The sequence below is a fragment of the Hyperolius riggenbachi genome, chromosome 3, assembly GCF_040937935.1.
Source record: "Hyperolius riggenbachi isolate aHypRig1 chromosome 3, aHypRig1.pri, whole genome shotgun sequence".
Lineage (NCBI taxonomy): Eukaryota > Metazoa > Chordata > Amphibia > Anura > Hyperoliidae > Hyperolius > Hyperolius riggenbachi.
In genome coordinates, this window is record NC_090648.1 from 173,523,483 (window position 1) to 173,543,722 (window position 20,240).

Genomic DNA, 20,240 nt, shown 5'->3' on the forward strand with positions numbered 1-20,240 from the left:
GCGGGACTTTCAGGCAACTGGTATTGTTTAAAAGGAAATAAATATGGCAACTTCTATTTACCTTTCGATTTGGGTACCCTTTTAAAATCTTTTTTCCCCTACATATGCATAGTTTATAACTTTCTCCTATGTAGTTGTTTTTCATGTTGTATATGCAGTGTGAGTGCATTTGTCTTTTCTCCCACAGACACAGTTTCTTTGGAGGAAGATTCAGGCTGGTGCAAATCTAACCAAGAATACTATCCTGTAAGTCATCATGTGTAATGGAGCAAAACAACCAGCAGGTGGTGCACCATGCATTCTGTTTGCTGAAGCTACAATTTTAGTACAGTTGGATATTGTTTTGTGCCTGTCAGCAATGGACTAAATTATTTTTTCCCAAATTCCTTTGCAAATAGGACTCTCGGTACCTTGGCTAATGGGATTGAGTGTGACAACCTGCAGCAGCTTAACTCTCTTTCAGATATCAGGGATGTGGTGAAATATCTCCAAGGAATCCCTAGTGGTTTGCGCAAAAGTCTTGTAAGAAATATTACCTGATTTTGACAGTTTAGTTGTATTGACATTGGTTCCTGCTTTAAGTTACCTGTGCTCATGTTTCATAGAGGAAGTGCATCTTGGAGGAAATTGAGACGCACCCGGAGCTATCCTGGGAAGACGCAGGCTGGATGGGGCCTGAGTTTGTCACTGATCTCCCGCAAGTGCACTTTTGTGATTTTTGTACACATATGTATAGAACAACCACACTAAGTATTCAATAATCCAGTCAGAGACCACTAATTGTAACATGTGTAAAGGAGTCTTTGTATTTCACCTACACTTTATATGCGAGACTGATGTTCTCTGCGCCAGCTCTGAGCCATGTAGTGCCTGCCTAGGGCACTAACATAGACCGTAATGTAAACTATGGCGACAGTGTCGCCGAGGGGAATCAATGTCATTTGTGGGTTGGCAATAGCCGAAACCCGAATTATGTCAATAGAGGGACAAACTAGGTTATCAGTAGGGGAATATATTTATTATATCCCCCTACTTTGCCGCACGGCAGGGAGAGACGTCTCTCGGCTTCTCCCCACAACTAGCTGAACACTGCTGGAACAACTTGTACACCTTTATTTGTGCTTCACACAATTTACAATACATACACTTACCAGGTGCTGACTGATGCTTGTTAACGGCTGTTTCTCACTGAAGGGCAATTTTGTTGCGATTGACAATCGCTGGTGATCGGAAAATCGCTAGTGCAGTGTCTTCCTATGGGAGCACTCACACTGTGTTGAGATCACAAAAGCACTGCATGTAGCATTTCAGGAGCTATTGCTAATAATCACTGATAAATCGTTGAAAATTTGCAATGGCTAGCACTTAGCGATTGTGATGTTTTTGCCAATTTTCAGTGTGTACATCCCTTTTTGTTTCACTGGCACTGGCAGTCTTTCACTGACTCAAGCAAAGGTCAGATTACTATACAGTAGCAGTAGATTATTTTACTATGTTAGCAATCAAAAATGGTATCATCCTTACTATACAGCAGGACCAAAATGCTTGCAGTAGGACTTCTGTAAAAGCCAGCCAGCCAGCCAGCCCCATGCTTGTAGTATGAACAGTGATGCATATATTGTCCAAAAATTTGCCCAAGTTGAAAAGTACCACTAAATGCCAGGATGTGGGCAAGATAAATCAAACATATGGTAATAAAGTATGAGGCTATTTTCCATTAAAAGGCGCTTGATGAAATTATTTTTGTTCCAAAGCTATGCCCAAAACAGGTGTCAGGAAGAGGCTGCTCCTATTTGACTTTTCTTACCTTCCTATTGCTTATTTAATGCATTGGACGGCTTCAGTGACCAACAGGGAAGCTGAGAAACTTAATACAGAATCATTTTACTATTATAAGCATGTGGGATTTCTTTTACAGGATAGTATACATATCTGGACAACATAATCACAGTAATATTAGTAATCTTATTTTTTGATTGTTTTCTATCTAGAGTGAAGCTGATTGACAGACTTTCTAATAACTCACTGAAGTTGTTCCTGGAGTATGCCCATAAATACCCAAAAAGTTTCATGGAACTCCCCCCATATAAGAAATCTGTGCTAGCACAAAGAGCACTGCATGCCTTGGTAAGAAACAATGATGAACATTGCTGTTTTATCATTTTTATGTAAACCAGTGCAATGTGTTTGGCACTTACAATACCACAAGTGCACATGAATGTTCTACTCTAACGTCAAAGCTTGCTCTGATCCTGTTACCGCTAAGCATGTTGTAGGAGGATATTTTTGGGGAAAAAAAGCAGAATTTGCTATTGCAAGTTAGATGTTGTAACCTAACGCTTCCTTCATAGTTACTGCATTTACCAACAAGTCTCTGGGCAACTATCAAGAAAAGATCTTTCAGTTTACAAATTATTGGTGAAAAAATGTGTTATACTATATTATTATTATTATTATTATTATTGTTGTTGTTTTATAAAGCACTAACATGCTCTGTGGTGCTGTACAAAGAAACAATCATGGGGTACGTAACAATACAGACAATGGTATACACCAATATACAAAATACGAATTGGTATTAACAGTGACTAAAGTAACAAATTCCAAGAACAAAAGGGTGAGAGAGCCCTGCCCTTGTGAGCTTACAATCTAAAGGAATATGGAGGGAGAGGGGTAAGGGGAGCACAAGAGGTGGGGTATTCATAAACACCAATGAAGCTAAATTACTGGTACATGAAATAAAAAGAGCTGCCATCTGAATTTAAAATGTGGAAAAATTGCAAATGAATTTTTGAAAATGATCACAAATTAATTGAGGTACCACTGAAATACATTACATATGCGGCTATTAGAGATGGGAAGTTCGGATCTTTTCAATGATCCGGATGATTCGAATCGGATCATTGAAAAGATCCGAATCTTTGATCCGAATCTCGGATCATTTTACAATGGAAGCATTCGGGGATGAAATGACTAGCAGGACAGGAGAAGGGGAGGGAGGTGGACACGCAGAGAAGGGGAGAAGATGTACAGAGGGCAGGGAGTGGACAGAGAAGGGAGGAGGGACGAGCAGAGAGCAGAAATGTTTGTTTGCACACAATACCCACATGCTGCAATCATAGCTTTACATATATTTCACCTATATGTTCATCTGTATAGTCTGAAAGCAAACGTCGCACAGTGAAAGAAAGCATTCCCAGAAGAAAAGTGCAGCTGTTTAGAGCGAGTGCAGGAGGATCATATTGCCCTGCAATCACAGTGCCTGCAAAGTTACTGAGCTGTGCTGAGCTGAGCCAAACGCTTCCAATGTGTTCACTGTGCACAACTACGGAACAGGCAGCCTATAATGAGCAGCATATTATAGCCAGTATGTGTGCTCTACACATATCTGGCAGTGGCACCCATGTCCCCTCTCCCAACTACCTGTCCCTGCACGGCTGCCTCCCCTTCAACAGAGTGATCCATCTCTGCTCTGCTTCCAGGACCCCGCTGCCCGCTGAGAGGGGGGCGTGTCGCTCCTGGCCCCGCCCCTTTTGTGATCCAAATCACTCATTTTGATGATTCAGATGATTCGACTCACAAAATAGATTCGGATCAAAGATCCGAATCGTTCATGATCCGGACAACACTAGCGGCTATTACTTTTCCTTAAAATTCCAATTTGGAGGCGACTAAGGCCTTGCCTAAGGTTACTTAGACTTCATTCAAATCATATAGTCTAAGTACACCGCTCAGATGCTTTTATTTAATGGATAGAAGGTCAATTTACCATACTACTGAATTGAAGAGTTTTCTGTAGGTTATACCATGAATTTACTTTGCTTTATTATTTCAGCAAATCCCAAATAACAGAGAGGTAACAGCAGAAGAGTTGGAGATGTTGGGACCATTGGTTGGGTTCATTGGAGAAGAAAACATTCATCTCATTAACAGGAAACATCTGATCCTCCACCTGGATGAGCTGAAGATGTATTGTATGTCTGAGGAGTTCAGTGGACATCTGGGGCAGATCCTAGTGGAAGATGACATGCTGGGGTATATGAAATAAAAACCTCCTACCTAACACAATGTCTGTGCAATGCTGAAGGTTACAATAGAATAGACAGTCAACTACAAAGCAAAATCTACTATTCTTATACACGCATCAAGCTGTGCATGTGACATGTCATACATATAAAAATCCATATGTGAAATTCCATGGCTGAATCAGGTAATTTGGGCGCTGGAGGCGCCTCGGTACTTTGAGTGCAGCCATAGGCTCCCATGTTAACAGCCACAATTAGCGGCTATAAGTGACTATTTGGATGCATAAACTTTCCGACCACATATAAAAGGAAAATTTAGGCACTGGAATCTTTTAGTTTGGGTTCTAAACAAGTAGATGAAAGCAAATGTAATGGAGTCGAATTACCAAGCTTATCATATGAGTTACCTCTCCTTCCATTTTATACCTTATCTATTTAAACTTTTTAAAAACACCAAAAAAACAAAAAAATACTAATATTGGTGGGTATACAAATATAAGTACTAATATAAATTGGGCAAAAAGTAAGCATATATAGAGAAATTATCTCTGGCTTAGGACCCCCAAATGTGCTGCACTATACTGTACAAAGCTGAAAGAAATCGATGATTCTTCAGCAGGTCATATTAAATTATCCCGGAGGTCTTAAAAACCAGGGATCTTCCAGAAAGAGGAAAAAGACACAGAGGAGGCCAGAAGCCCCTTATGGTGTGGTATGTTATGCAAATGGCATAAATAAGACCAATGAAAGTGGTACCTACAAACCTAAGTTGCTTAACGGCAACCACCGTATATGCAGTAAGCTTTGGGTATGATGTATCTGATCACGCTTGCAGATGTACATGTCTTAAAATGGATAGGTCCCAAAACCTATTGTCATGATGGCACATAGTTAAGGTGTTTATTTGTAAAAAAAAAACCCAAAAAAACCCTCCTTTTTACCCTAAACTACCGTATGTGTCATCCTGAGGTAAGTTCCTTTTACCTTTTAAACTGTTTTAAGTGTTTTTATATTTTTTGGGGCACCTGCCTCCCTCTCAAACTAAAATATGTGTTTTAGTCTATTGAGAAAAGGTAAGAGTGCATACTGTACACGCATCTACTTTCGATTGGTCTTTGATTGGCAAATGTTACCACTTCCATGTAGTATGAAGGCCAGCAAATTGCGAATACAACAGATTGTGTAGGAAAGCTCTCATCACTCAAAATTAGATGCCTGTACACACCCACATTCAAGATCCAAAAATGTTTAAGTTTTGATTTCAGATATAATTCTCTTCTAGTTCAAAAAGAAGTAAGGATTGCATTTTGCATTTGGCCATGCTAGTGAAGAAAACGTTGAACCCCTGTTATTTACCTATATTCTGTATATATATATATATATATATATATTTTTATTTTTTTATTTTTTTTATTTTTAATTATTATTATTATTTATTTACTTTAATTATATGTGTTGTGTGTAAGTTGTGCATATACATTACTAAAATCTCACTTACTACTTCAGACATCCAGGTAAATGGACGCACAAACATGTACAACAAATTGGAAGACTGATTTTTCTGCTGACGCCAGAAAACATTAACTGTATACCTAAGGTGAGAGTGTGATTCTGTCCAGTGATGACAAATAGTATTTAGACCTAAATTACTAACACCTGTCCAGAGATCATCAGGTCACCATAGTGGAGATATTGTAAACAGGACACATTCAGTTCCCTGTTGAATCTTGACTAAAAACTTTAACAAAATAAGCACATTTAAAGTGACCCTACAGACTAAAAATCTACCCAGCAGCACTGAAAAGGCTTGGTGTTTCTTTAACAGTTTCACAGCATCAGAACTTTGTTTTTCTTGCCTCATTTTTAGCTGCACAGAAGAAAACTGCTCAGGCATTTTTCCCCTGATGCTGTGCAAAGCATGATGGGATTTCTGATGTTGTTGTTCTCGTTCTGCTTTTTTTTTGTGCATATTTTTTTTGTAATTTTGAATTTGAGATTTGTAACTTAGAGCACAGCTGGGAGGGGTGATTAGGACACAGGACGGTTGGAACTGTGTCTCATGCTCCCTGTTACCTCCTTTCATCCAAAAAGATGGCTGCCCCCATGAAATCACAAACATTAGCCTGTTCTTTAAAAACAGGGTGGGTAAGAGATTATATTACCTATCTATTTTAATTAACATAACTAATGTAATTTAATGACAGTATATTTGTGTAGGCTGAAGTTCCCTTTTAAACATGATAGCAGTCTTGTTTACATCTCTAGCAGGATTATGACTTGTCAACCGGTCCAAACTGAATTTATGGATATCTGTTGGCACAATCTGCACCATTTCAGCTTTACCAGAGATTCCAGGATGTCCTTTGGCCAGCAGATCTTGCAGCAGTCCTCACTAATAGGGCAATGTCACCTTATATCAGCAACTTTCTGTATGCTCTCACTGTATAACCCACAAACAAAGCTGCCTTTTAAAGGACAATTGTAACCAGAGGAATATGGAGGCTGCCATGTTTATTTCCTTTTAAGCAATACCAGTTCCCTGGCAGCCCAGCTGATCCGCTGCTTCTAATACTTTCAACCATAGCCCCTGAACAAGCATGCAGCATATAAGGTGTTTCTGACAACATTGTCAGATATGACAAGATTAGCTGCATGGTTGTTTCTGGTGTTATCCAGACACTACTGTAACCAAATAGACTAGCAGGGCTGCCAGGCAACTGGTATTGTTTAACAGGAAACAAATAAGGGAGCTTCCATATTCTTCTCACTACGCTTGTCCTTTAAGTTCCTCTTAATCATCATGCTCGGCCAGTTTCTGTAAATCTGCTGCAAAAGCAGAAAAAGTCTAATTCTTTTGGTTTCTTTTGTAAAATTTGATTCTTTCTGCTATGACTTGGGCTTTGGTGACAAGTATTCCTGCACAGTTTTCATAGTTCTTATACCCATCAGTTCAATGGAATGCTAATCCAGTTATTTTACTCTATCGTTCAGAATGGCCTATAGCTTAAAAATGTGGCAATTATTATTTCAATGTTTTGTTTGTGTTACTAATGACATGAGTTTGCTTGACTGACATAGTCATTTGGGACCATATAAATAGTAACAGAAATTACAGTTCGACCTCTATATACTAGCACTAGCAGTGGCGTAGCTAACCAGCTGTGGTCCCCAGTTTGTTAATGATTACTACTAATCAAAGGATCTATAGAAGTGATTATTACCAGCATAGGACCAATAGAGAGCTAATACTGCAATTGAGGAAGGGCTGTTTGGGGCCCCTCTGGCCCAAGGACTTGGTGCAGTCGCAACCTCTGCACCCCCTATTGCTACGCCATTGACCACTAGTTAACTACAGGACTGCTGTCCATCTCCACGTATATAAAGGGAATGTTGTTTGAGATTAACGTGGGTAAAAGCTAAATGTTATTTTCAACTTAACAACCACAAGAACACACTTTATGCATGGACTAAAATTGCATCAAATTAAAAAAACATAAATGACAGCAAATCATTATGCACAGTATATTGTTATAACATACAGCCTTTTCCAGGTTAGTTTTATGTATCAGAGAAGGCTGCCTCCTGGCTATTCAGACAATCAGGCTATAAGGGGCAATTAGTCTGTATGTGATGAGCTCTGGTGTAAGTCCTGGTGAGGCTTTGGGCTCTTCTTTAGTTGGTCTATCACCGACAGGCCACCATCAAGTGTTTAGCTGCTGGGTTATGTAAGTTCCTGGTTGGCCAGCTGTCAGCAGCATTCACTTATGTATGGAGTGTGTGGAAAGCCCCAGCCTGTAACTCCACCGTTTATCCTCGATGACAGTACCATGAATGAGTTAAATGCATTCTCTTACTATTCTGAATCATTGAACTGCCAAATGGAGGGCATTATTGAGTGAAGACCTACAGTATTTTTACCTCTTGTACAACAAGCTGGGATGTTAATGTTTAGTAAATGGTTATTTTGGCTTTTTACAGGATGTGCTGGGAAGGGCGACTCTGGAGTGGCTGCTGGAAAGTCAGAGAGAATGGGAAAAAAGTGAGATTGGATTTATTTGTACTAGACAAAGCTCTCAGATCACCGACAAGGCAAAGAGGAACAGAAAGCTCTTGACATCAGCTTTGACTAAGAATGGTTTCCGGACAAGCCGAGGTAGGATTATCTGCTCTTTCCATAATGTGTCTTTTCATGCTGACTGCTCCATTTAAGTTGAAGGATTTAGGCATTTGCACAACAGCAGAACTGATTTTTCTCCACAGAGGCTTAACTGAGCCTAGTTTAATGCTGATGTTACACCCAGACATAACCTTGTGCAAATTTTACACTGGCTCTCCCAGCATCTTATTTATAATAATCCCAAGATATTGAGTCCCCAAACTGGCTTTCCAATGGCAACCACAGTGTGAGTTTTTTGCCAGTTTGCATGGCATGAGGGGGGAGGGGGGGATCTCTAGGTGAGCTCTATGGCCTAATGATCCAGGTATGGTCGGTACTTAATATGGGACCTGATGCACAAAGTGCCGGTATGCAGATGGTAATATTACCGGTGCTAACGCTAGAGGGGGTGCGTGTTACGGGCTGCTCTCTTCCTGTATCAGGGCAAATCTCTGCTGCCACTCCACTGGCTGGCTGCTGACAATATACTGTTGAGTTTTTCCAAGTGATTCAATCAAAGCGTGGCAGTGTGCTTCCAATCCTGTGGCAGGTGAAATGCTCTCTTGTTTTGCTGTCCTTATGTAAACCTGTTTGTGATGCTACTTGTTTCTGTGCAGAACCAATTCCTAGCTGTCCAGACATGAGAGTGACATTTCCCTCAGCATGGACAGCAGCTCAGATTGGTGGCATGTCACTGCTGGAGTTTGAAGGCTGCCTGAACTTAATCACGGAGGATAGCGAGCTTTCAGCTGATCAGGCAAAGGCTGCTCTGGCAAAAGTCAAACAGGTAAAGCATGCTGCACTTTTCAAAATTGTGTAATCATTCTGTGAAGGTTGTGATTTATCCAGATCATGGTATATACAAAGGAAAGTTAAAGTGGCTTCAGATGAGCGCCCTTTTCTGAAGATGTTTCATCACCCTTGACTCTTCAGTTCAACTGTCTTTTGAACCAGTTTTCTTCTCTCTCCAAATTAGGCACCTCTCCACTTCATGAGCTATGGAGTCAGCCCACTGTGTTGGTCTAGGTGCTTACATGCAGGGGCGTAGGAATAGGCCCTGCAGCCCCTGCGCCCGTGGGGGGGGGCCCGCTTGGGGCCGTTTTGTGGGTGCTGGAGGGGTGGCAGCATGAGGGGAAAGCCTTGCCCACAGTCGGCGGGGAGAGGGGTAGTTCCCCCCTCTCCCTCACCTCGGGGCTCTCCCCTCTGCGCTCCCCTCCAGCTCGTAAGTGTGTGGGGCTGTGGTGGGCAGCGGGCAGCGGCGGGCAGATACATACCTGCTTCCGTGCGTTCCATCGGAGACTTCTCCCTCTAGCGGCTGACGTCACTTCCGGAAGTGACGTCAGCCGCTAGAGGGAGAAGTCTCCGATGGAACGCACGGAAGCAGGTATGTATCTGCCCGCCGCTGCCCGCTGCCCACCACAGCCCCACACACTTACGAGCTGGAGGGGAGCGCAGAGGGGAGAGCCCTGAGGTGAGGGAGAGGGGGGAACTACCCCTCTCCCCGCCGACTGTGGGCAAGGCTTTCCCCTCATGCTGCCACCCCTCCAGCACCCACAAAACTCCGAGCGGGCCCCAGGGGGGAGGGGGAAATGGGGCCCGCTCTGAAAATCTGCAGGGGGGGCCCGGTGGGGCCTAGTTACGCCCCTGCTTACATGGATTTCTTTCTTTCAGTCCAGTGTATAAATATTAGTATACTTCAGCACAGTGGGTTGCATACACCAAGTTGCTTTGAGTGTGTATATGTGTTGGATCCTTAGGATGTACACAGATCTATCTCAGTGTGTTGCTGAATTTGAAGACAACCTGGTGCTACATCAGAAAGAGTGAAAATGCTTAGACATAGAAATTTATTCAAATTCTACCCATGCAGGTCAGTTTACTTCCCCATGACTACCACTATCCACTGGAACACAGGCTGATTGCCATTAACACTCTACACCAGCATGGCTGAGAAGATACCTACAAGCACAGAAACAAAGAATAAGGATGTCAGAACGTTAGAAAAGCTCTAAATGTTTGTGAAAACCCAACCTGGTCCTTGGCTAAAGCATGGCTAAAAAAATACCAGACCAAGATAATAAAGAGATAATCTCTAAAAATGTTTATAGTGCTTTTCTACTGCCGGGCTTTAAAGTGCTCCAGAGCTGCAGCCACTGGGACGTGCTCAAAAGGCCACCCTGCAGTGTTAAGGAGTCTTGCCTGGCCAGGATTCAAATCCTGGTCTCCCATGTCAAAGACAGTGCCCTTAACCAGTACACTATCCAGCCACTCAACAATATTTGGGTTATCTTGTAATTCTTTTAGAGCCTGTCTCTCATCCTTTGACAGATTATTCAGATAAATACATTCTGTGAAGTGTGTTGGTGTGAGCCTCACTACTTTCTTAAGGGGGTGCTGCTCCTCTGGCCCCCGGTCTGTATGAGATCCGCCATGTTCTTCAGGGAAACTGCAGCCGAATTTACAACTTCCTGGCAGTGTCTCGCGTATGCTGCCAGGAGATGTAGTTGGATCCACAGACTACATCTCCCAGCATGCAGTGCAGTGTGTGCACAAGGTACACTGCCAGGAAGTTGAACATTTGGCAGCTGCGGTCTCTCCCTGAAGAACATTCATATGCGATGTGAGAATGTATGCTGCATTTCACATTCCGCTCACAAATGTTAATGAGTGCGTACCCTGATTAAACTATATATAGTATATTTTATCGGAAAGCTGAATATTACCAGGTTAAAATAACATTGTATTATTTCTGAATTTACAATGACTGTTTATACTACTTCTGCCACAGATATTTGGCCCTGTGAAGAGTATGAGTCTGGTTCAGATTCTACAGATGGGACACCTTATCACTCACATGACTGACAAAGACTTGCAGGAGATGGATACATCTGATTGGTCAGTTGTGTCATTCCTTGGCAGAATGAACAGCTGGACATATAAACAGGTCAGACCTTTAAATATTACTCTTATGAATAGGAAATGATTACTTATTCATTTATTTTTTTATTTGAATGTATTTATGCTGCAGATTTTTTCTTTGGATGATTCTAAATTCAAAACTGTTTACTCTTAAAGCAGTGGCTGGAACCATAATAATTTGCTTTTCTGATGTGTGCTTTGTGCCTGTTGTTAAATAACATGAGCTTTACCTATAGATGAAGACATTAGTATTGAACATTCTCAGAAAGCACAAGAAAGTGGCAGCAGATCTGGATCTAATGGAACTAACAGCTCTTGGACACTTTCTCTGTGGCCTGGTAGTAGAGGAGCTAAAACAACTGAACATTCAGGAGTTCAGGTTAGTTTGTTAGGATGTGCTTCTTACTTTATGCCTTTTATGATTATCATCAATAAATAATGGAGGTCTCAGTTTGGTGTGGTAGTTAGAAACCAGAAACTCAAAGTAAACCTCAACTTAAAAGAACCTATAAGCTAATTAATTGTATGTGTTTAACTTATGGTAAATAGAACATTAATAGCATAAAACGGAGTCTCATATTAAGTCTGAACTTGAAACATTGACCTTGAAAGTCTGATGTAAAATCTGCTTTGTTCAGCTGCAAAACAAACAGACGTAATAAGCACTAAAATTAAGCCCTTAAATGTTATCAGCAGTGTTTTCTCAGCCAGACACCTGTGTTTGCCCACTGTAGCCAGGCAGCCGTATTTCTGGGAGCTCTGAACCTGAAGTGCTCTGAGGCTCAGATGGAAATCCTGGCAGATCTGTTGACATCCAGCTCAGCATTTGGGGTGGTAAGCCGATGGGGCCCAGAGATCTTCACTGAAATTGGGACACTTGCAGGTGAATTATGCTCTTAAAGGCCTTATGATGTTTAGTAGATGTTTCTAATTAGCAGTTGAGTTCGAATTGTATTTGTAAATACTTCAAACTCACATAGTAAAAAATATTTATTTCCTCTGTTAGCCATTTATTGAGTATTGAGTATTTTTTTTATTTTTATTAAAGGACTACTATCGCGAAAATCATAAAATTTAAAGTACATATAAACATATACAAATAAGAAGTACATTTTTCCAAGGGTAAAATGAATACCATAAATTACTTTTTTCCTATGTTGCTGTGACTTACAGTAGGTAGTAGAAATCTGACAGAACCGACAGGTTTTAGACCAGCTAATCTCCTCATGGAGAATTCTCAGTGGTTTATTTTTTTTCAAAAGCACTTAGTAAATGCCAGTGGCTCCATCCAACTGCCAAAAAACTTTGCAGCAAGTAGGGAGGGTGGCTAGCATATTTATAAAAAAAAACCTTTTCAAGGAGTGTCTTTATAAAGAATAAAGGCCATGCTGAAAATTCCCTATCGAGAGATGGACTGGCTCAAAACCTGTCGGTTCTGTCAGACTTCTACTTACTGTAAGTGACAGCAACATAGGAGAAAAGTAATTTATGGCTCATTTTACTCTGGAAAAAAATGTACTTCTTATTTGCATGTGTTATTTTAAATGTTACACTTTTGCCTGACAGTGGCCCTTTAAGTATTTTACAACATGTTTCATCACCTATTGTGTAGCTTCTATGTTTAAATGATGAGAAGAAAAATCTGCATCATGTACATCTGTAAAGGGAATACAGTCACTTACTCCAGATACCACCCTGCCTAACTGAAGCAGTGAGGTAATAAGTACACAACAGTATGAAATCAGTCTCTCCTGAAAAGAACTTTAAACGTATTTCCATATCTTTGTGAGAACATCGCTGTTACTGAGCAGAGTCTTAAAAGTTAAAACCAACTAATATTCGCTACATATACCGTAACCTGGATCAAAGCAGGTCATTTTTTGCGGCAGGACGCACCCAAGGTTTATAACTGCTCTTTAGTCATTTATAGCCACTATTTACCACTAATAGCCACTAATCGTGGCTTTTAACATAGCCGCCTTGTGAGGTGAAAATATTGGGGGTTAGGGTTAGGAGGCCGGGGTCTTTAGTGTTAGGAGAGGGGGAGAGTCCTTATGGGTAAGGTTAGGCATCACAGGGGAGTTAAGGTTAGGCACAGAGGGAGGGGGTTAATGTTAAGCACCACCAGGGGGAGTCTTAGGGGTAGACATCAGTAGAGGGAGGGTTCTGTATTCTACTAGCAGCAATATCCAAGCACCTTTTTTACAAGTACGCAACCTGGATACATAAAAATATTCATAGTCACCCTAGTATTAACCCTACTGTAAATTTAGTTTATATACTGTATGTGATACTTCTTTTTTGTTATGTTTGCTATCAGTAATTTTTTGAAGGGGAGAACAACTTAACTTTGTAAGCTTTCTTTGTATGTCTATGGATATGATAAATGCACTTTTTACGCCTGAAAGCTAATCCTTCAAAAAAGTACTGTTTGTGCAAATGAAAGGAGTATCACATAATACCCAACCTTTCTATTGATGGCAAAAGTGAAGTAATACAGCTATAATCCACAAATTCTGCCTGAAACAGTATGCCCAGGCTGTTGCTAAGGACCAGGATGAATAGATCTTCAGCGGCACAAAGAATGTGGCTATTATCACAGCCATTGAGGTCTATGCCAGTAATTGCACTGATTCGTGTGACAACAGCTGCATTCTATCTACATGCATCTGTTTACTCTGTATGACTCCAGTGATGGGCACAGCTCTTGGGTGATTCTGGACATATTTGTCAGTAACCAGCATCCCATTAAATGTTAAAAGAATGACACGTGGCAGATTTCACTCAACACAGGAAAATAAGATTTGTATATAACAAAGCATGACTCTGTTCTTTTCATCTACGTCTTTTGGTGACATTAGCTGGTCTTCCGGACATCGTGCTGTCATCTCTGATAAGAGATCAGATTCAAGGATTAACGCCTCCTGCAATATCCCTCATTCCAGCTCCCAAATTTTCAGTAAGTAAATGTTTATCTTTGTCCGTTTAAAACAAATATATCATCTTTGTTTTTTATGAACCAGAAGCTAATCCCATTCCCATGTATGTTATGCTAAGGAGCCATTTATTTATGGTTAAAGAATACCTTGCACCTGTAAAAAAGATATATGTATCTCATTCAAACCAAAATAAGAAGATTCTATTGTTATCAACCCTTAAAGAGAACCCGAGGTGGGATTTAATAAAGTTAGCAGGGCACAGAGGCTGGTAGTACACACTATCACCAGCCTCTGTTGCCTATTGTGTGCCCCCAGGACCCCTCTGCGCTCTGCTGTCCCCTGTAACAAAAACCGCCATGCTAGCGACACACAGCATGTCGCCAGTAGGCTGTTTACCTGTGAGTGTCTGTCACTGCCACTCCCCCGCCTCCTCTATATTGGTGCTCCCCGCCTGTGTTCCTTCCCTCCCGCTGATTGGAGGGAAAACCCCGTCGCTTTTCCCGCAGTGTATAAATTTACATGTATGTGTGCATTTATACATTACCTGTCCTGTGTCGCGATGCCTATCCATCTTCCGCACGTGGCGTGTGTGTGACATCACACATGTGCTTTGCCGGTGGCATGTATAGGGCTAATGGAAGAGCGGTGGATTTGGAAGACAGATGGGCACCATGACACAGACAAGACACAGAACAATTATATTGCGCTTTACTCCTGGTGGACTCAAAGCGCTAGAGCTGCAGCCATTAGGATGCGCTCTATAGGCAGTAGCAGTGTTAGGGTGTCTTGCCCAAGGTCGCCGCCAGTCTGATGCAAGAGAAGTGCACTCTTTACTTAACTCTCCAGCAGACACTGGAGAGATACATAGAGGGCGCACTTCTCTTGCGCAGACTGGCCATGACTGGCTAAAGTTACAGGACCCGGGGTCGAGGAGGAGAAGGCTGAGGACGGCGGCGTGGGAGTCATCCGTTCAGATGGGGCTGGAGGAAGCCCCAGGTATGTATAAAACTTCTTTTAATTGTTAGCTCTGGTTTCCTTTAACCAGCACTGCTGATAGCACAGGACAGGTAATGTGTTTCACACATCTACTTTTATACTCTAGGGGAACAGCGGTGAGGCAGCAGACACGATGGACTCGGCCAATTCCCAAGAGATTCCAGCATATATCATCACTGTTACCTAAACTGTTAGGGTGGACATACATCAGGTGATGATGGACAGATTTGACCAAGAGACAAATCTCTCTCTGATCGATTTGAGAGAGATCTGCCAGCATCAGGTATTGGCAGCTGGCAGATCTCTCTCAAATTGATCAGAGAGAGATTTGTCTCTTGTCGTATCTACCCATCATCACCTGATGTATGACCACCTTTACAGTTTAGGTAACAGTAATGACTTAGGTAACTGAGCTTCAGTCTGAAAATTGCTGTGATTTTCAGCATAATGATATTGTCATCAAGATTGCACCTCCTATAGAGGCAACAAACGGCAGCAAAAATAAAATTATGAGACAGGATTAACCTTGAAAACATGTTATGTTCACCATGTTAGTTACTTCAAGGTCAGGTGCAGAAAATATGGTTGATTCACAAAATATTTAATGTAGTAGGCCAACTCTCCTTATATATGTTTCAGTTCAACTTTCAGTGCTTTTCAAGTAAAACTAAAAAAAATAAAATACAATAGATCAGCTTAACCATAAAACTTTTTCACTTTATTTTCAATAATTTTTGGGTTGATGATTAAAAGATTTTATAGATAAGGAGATAAGGTGAAAAAACAGATAAGGAAAACTAATTCATGAGATAATCCTGATAAGAGATAATTCATGGAATAAACAGATAAGGGGAAAAAATTTATGAACTAAAATAGATAGGGAAAGATGGTAAAGGGGCCCATACACTGGTCGATTTCAGCCATCAATCGATAGATTGGATTGAAATGATCTATTGGAAATTGATTCTTTTGAATCAGTCGATCGATCGATTTGTGGCAGATTTTGATCGATTTCGATCAATTTGATCTATCTGACAGGATGGAAAATCTAGGAAAATCTAGGTCAATCTGATCTAATGGTCCAATAATGCATTTACGGTGCCAATACATTTACACACAATACACAATAAGCAGGCAGCAAGAGTCTGAGGATTTTAGAGATTAAGCTGGTATGCATACCTTTTTATTTTTCCCTTTACTTCAGGATTACTTTAAGGCTTTCCAACAAAGAAAGCAGTGATATCATCCCCTGCCCATCCTGTGCTCTGTACTATGCACATTCGTGCTTGTCAGTATGAACATACACTTTTAAGTGAACCCGAGGTGAGAATGATATGGAGGCTACCATATTTATTTCCATTTAAGCAATACCAGTTACTTGGCTGTCCTGCTGATCCTCAGCCTCTAATACTTTTAGCCACAGACCCTGAACAAGCATGCAGCAGATCAGGTGTTTATGACAATACTGACAGAACTGACAAGATCAGCGTTAACCTCGGGTTCACTTTAAACTGTGTGTACATTATACCTGATGAAGAGACTTTAGTTGTCTCAAAAGCATGTGATTGTAATCTACTCATTCTTTATAAATGTATCAGTAAGCACAAAAATGCTGTGCGATCATAGGGGTTATGTTTTATTAGGTATGTCCTACAAGTAGAATTAAGTGCACACCTTGCATGAAACAATTGCAACATAACATATCCAGCAGATGCTTTAGTAACCTAATCTCAGCATTTAATGGAGAATATGCACACTAAACTTAATTGGCGAAAACACTGTGCTGCTCTGTTTAAAAGGACATGGTACATCTGCTAAGTAGCATTTACTGAAGCCCCTGCTGATGGGTTTATGTATTACTGGCAGTTTAAGACACTTGGAGATTCGCTGATTTTCTCAGCAAAGGCTCCTTTTGAACATTTCAATAAACCCAGTGCAGTTGCTGGGCTGCAAGGAAAATCAGCATACCATGAACAGGCTGTAAAATGGGATAGTTGCATATGGTTTTCTAAAATAATCACACATAACATTTCACTATTTTACATGTTTACATGAGCCAATGCACTGGTTAAAATAGTGTTAACTGGCTTGGATCTAATAACGTATGCATTACATATCAAGTGTGTGAGCTTGTCACAAATAGGTTTACTTAAAGTCTTGTATTTTTGAATGCATATAATGTGGAATATATCATTGTCTGCATTGCACATAAACCATTTTTGCATTGTTAATGTGCTATTGCCTGGCAAGCAGGGTTTACAAAATTGGCCTCCTGTGTGAATGTCAGAGGTAGCTTAGACTGAATAGCAGTCTGTGAGCTGTAAAAACTCATCCCTTAAAGTTTAATGCTTAAACCATCATTGCACACATGAGGAAGGGTAAAACTCGGAAAGGGCACCAGGCAGTGTTTCACTGTAACCCACTGAACCCACCCAGCATCTGCATGTGTCTAACAGATAATAACTCTGTGGCCAGCACTGCAGCTCTGAAGAGTTTCATCATTAATAATCCCTGTCTAGTTCCTTCTTGCTCAGTGTGTAAAAAAGTATTTACCATTCAACATCCATGTGTGTTTATAAAAAAAGAAAAATGTTGTTTATTGCAGGCAGAAAGATGAGGTGTAAACATGTTTTCTTTATAAACACACTGACATAATGTGAGAATTTGAGGTTACATGTTTCATTGCACACTAAACAGGGAGGAACGGCTGAACAGTAGTTTCAGTACTGCCCACACACAGTTAATCACTCTCAGTCAGGGGAGGTGGCAGGCGGAGTCTGGTGATGTGCTTTGTGCTGGGATAGGAGCTCTCTATTGGTACTAAGACGCGTCAAGCAGATACTTTTACTAGTTACTGCAAAAAGTGCAGAGATGCAAAGCACAAATCCTTTTCCTTAATTAAACACAGAGGTATTGCATACATCTGCAGATATTTGAGAAGCTATGGAGCTCTGGGAAGGCTATCTCAGTACCTACTGTCCTGTTACACAATGAAAATCTCCACAGTTGCATATGTACAACTTTAGAGACAAGAGGTTGAAATGGGTCAAATACATTTTGTGTCAAAAGCAAGATCTTCACCAAAGTGTAAAGTACAGTAAATATTTGCGACAAAGCAAAATCATTTTGCCACTGAACGGTAATTCAGTGTTTGTATTTATTCTAAAATTGTACCACTGGGTAAAGTGTAGGCACTAGTTAAGCCTTAAGGTGCGTACATGCGTACATCAGGACTCAATCCTTTTGGTGACCATTTGGTGTACAGTACCGATTTCTCATTGAGTGACCATAAAACAAAAAATAAAAAAGGGCTCTGGTCCTTAATGGACCACTATTGCGAAAATGTGTAAAAAGTAAAATACTTGTGTGTTACCGTATACACTCGAATACAAGTCGACATCGTATATAACTCGAATACAAGTTGACCTTTTGTATGAGTTGACTCCAATATTTGACCCTCTTAAGCTGGAATTTTTTATTGACTCAAGTATAAGTCTACCCAGCAAAGTTAATGGCTTCACGTGGGGATTAGGAAGAATTAACACCTGCACTTGGGGCCCAGGAGGGGTTAATGACTGCACTGCATACAGTATTGCAGCCATTAACCTCTCCTGTCCCTTAAGTGCAGCCAATAACTCCTCCAGGCCCCCAAGTGCAGCAATTATTCACTCCCCTTCCTGCAGCCCAGTATTTCCCCGCTGTCCCTTTACTTGTTAATTGTTGTGTCCAAGACTTTCAGACCTGTGCTTTCTTGGCATTCCCTTTATCAAGAAAGTGTGAATTGCTGCAAATGGGAATGTCATTAATAGTACACACATTACTCAGTGTGCTCAGTGTTGCCCATGACTCATGTATAAGTCGACTCCTATACTTTGATTTAGTGAGTCAGACTTTTACAATGGTGCTGAAAAACCAGTTTCCTCCTGTGCACACTATTGTAGTGTATCACTGCCATCCAGAAAATAATGGGATCCCTGAGAAGCTCCTGTGAGGAGATGGGTTAGTCCAAAATCTGTCAGACCTTTCACATTTCCACTGCCTACTGTGAGTGACAGGGATATAAGAAAAAAGTCGTTTCTTAGTGCATTTTACTGTGGGACAAATGTGGAGCTAATACACACGTATTTTAAATTAAAAACATTTTTTTTTTTGCAATAGTCGTCCTTTAAGTTACCAAGGCAACATGTTCCCCATGGAGTTAACGAGTAATGAGATTTCACTGTATAGAACATTCACTGACTTTTTTGACTGGATGCTTCTTTTGGCAGGTTGTGTTCAGTCCAGCTCAGCTCGCCTCCTTCACCAGTGATCAGGCTATGGCCGTCACTTCTGAGCAGTATGAATATCTTAGCAGCCAGCAGCGTCAGGCTATTTCCAGTGCTCAGTATGAAGGTGATGTTTACCAAGACCCTCGAGGTAAAGTATTTACCTTTATATACCTTAATATCTTTTATTTACTTTTACGTAAAAGTATATGAGTTACATCCGACATGGATTCTGGGTCATCTAGTGAAAATGTATGATCCAGACTCTGCAGAAAATATATTTAAAAGACAAGGATGTGGAGGCTGCCATATTTTTTCCTTTTAAGCAATACCAGTAGCCTGACTATCCTGCTGATCCCCTGCCTCTAATACCTTTAGCCATAGACCCTGAACAAGCATGCAGCATATCAGGTGTTTCTCACATAATTGTCAGATCTGACAAGATCAGCTGCATGCTTGTTTCTGGGGTGATTCAGTCACCACGGCAGCCAAATAGATCTGCAGGGCTGCCAGGCAATTGGTATTATTTGAAAGGAAATAAATATGGCAGCCTCCATATACTTCTCACTACAGTTTAACTGCCCTTTAACACACGTTTTGTCATCTGTTTTCCAGGAGAGAACAATATGGGAGTCCTCGTTACCTGGATGCCTGCTGTACATGCCATGACATTACTCATCCTAATCTTCTGAGCACCCTGCCTAATTGGTGGCATGTTATTAAATATTTTTGTAAAACACTGCTTATAAATCCTATTTGGATTTTTAATAAAATTTACTCTAAAGTTAAATACAGAACACTGCATGTGACTGAGCTTATTATTCTCTTCATGTACTTTCAATACTTACCATTCATTTGCTTATTAGAAGAAAATGTTATTAAAAATGCCAGAACTACACTGCAAGTCAACATATTGAACACACAACTTCCATTTCTGACT

At 40.8% G+C, this 20,240-nt stretch overlaps 1 protein-coding gene across 1 annotated transcript in view; it reads left to right on the forward strand.

Annotated features, from left to right (window-relative positions):
- The window catches only part of STRC (stereocilin), a 58,869-nt gene extending 38,832 nt beyond the window's left edge, over positions 1 to 20,037 (forward strand). Inside the window, exons 14-27 of the mRNA XM_068273575.1 lie at positions 188 to 246; positions 399 to 522; positions 606 to 679; positions 1,992 to 2,127; positions 3,836 to 4,035; positions 5,532 to 5,622; positions 8,004 to 8,178; positions 8,799 to 8,968; positions 10,970 to 11,125; positions 11,337 to 11,479; positions 11,835 to 11,983; positions 13,962 to 14,059; positions 19,304 to 19,451; positions 19,916 to 20,037. Coding sequence (XP_068129676.1) covers positions 188 to 246; positions 399 to 522; positions 606 to 679; positions 1,992 to 2,127; positions 3,836 to 4,035; positions 5,532 to 5,622; positions 8,004 to 8,178; positions 8,799 to 8,968; positions 10,970 to 11,125; positions 11,337 to 11,479; positions 11,835 to 11,983; positions 13,962 to 14,059; positions 19,304 to 19,451; positions 19,916 to 19,992 — 1,800 coding nt within the window. The 3' untranslated portion in view covers positions 19,993 to 20,037. The remainder of the gene's footprint in view (positions 1 to 187; positions 247 to 398; positions 523 to 605; positions 680 to 1,991; positions 2,128 to 3,835; positions 4,036 to 5,531; positions 5,623 to 8,003; positions 8,179 to 8,798; positions 8,969 to 10,969; positions 11,126 to 11,336; positions 11,480 to 11,834; positions 11,984 to 13,961; positions 14,060 to 19,303; positions 19,452 to 19,915) is intronic.
- The last annotated feature ends 203 nt before the right edge of the window (positions 20,038 to 20,240 follow it).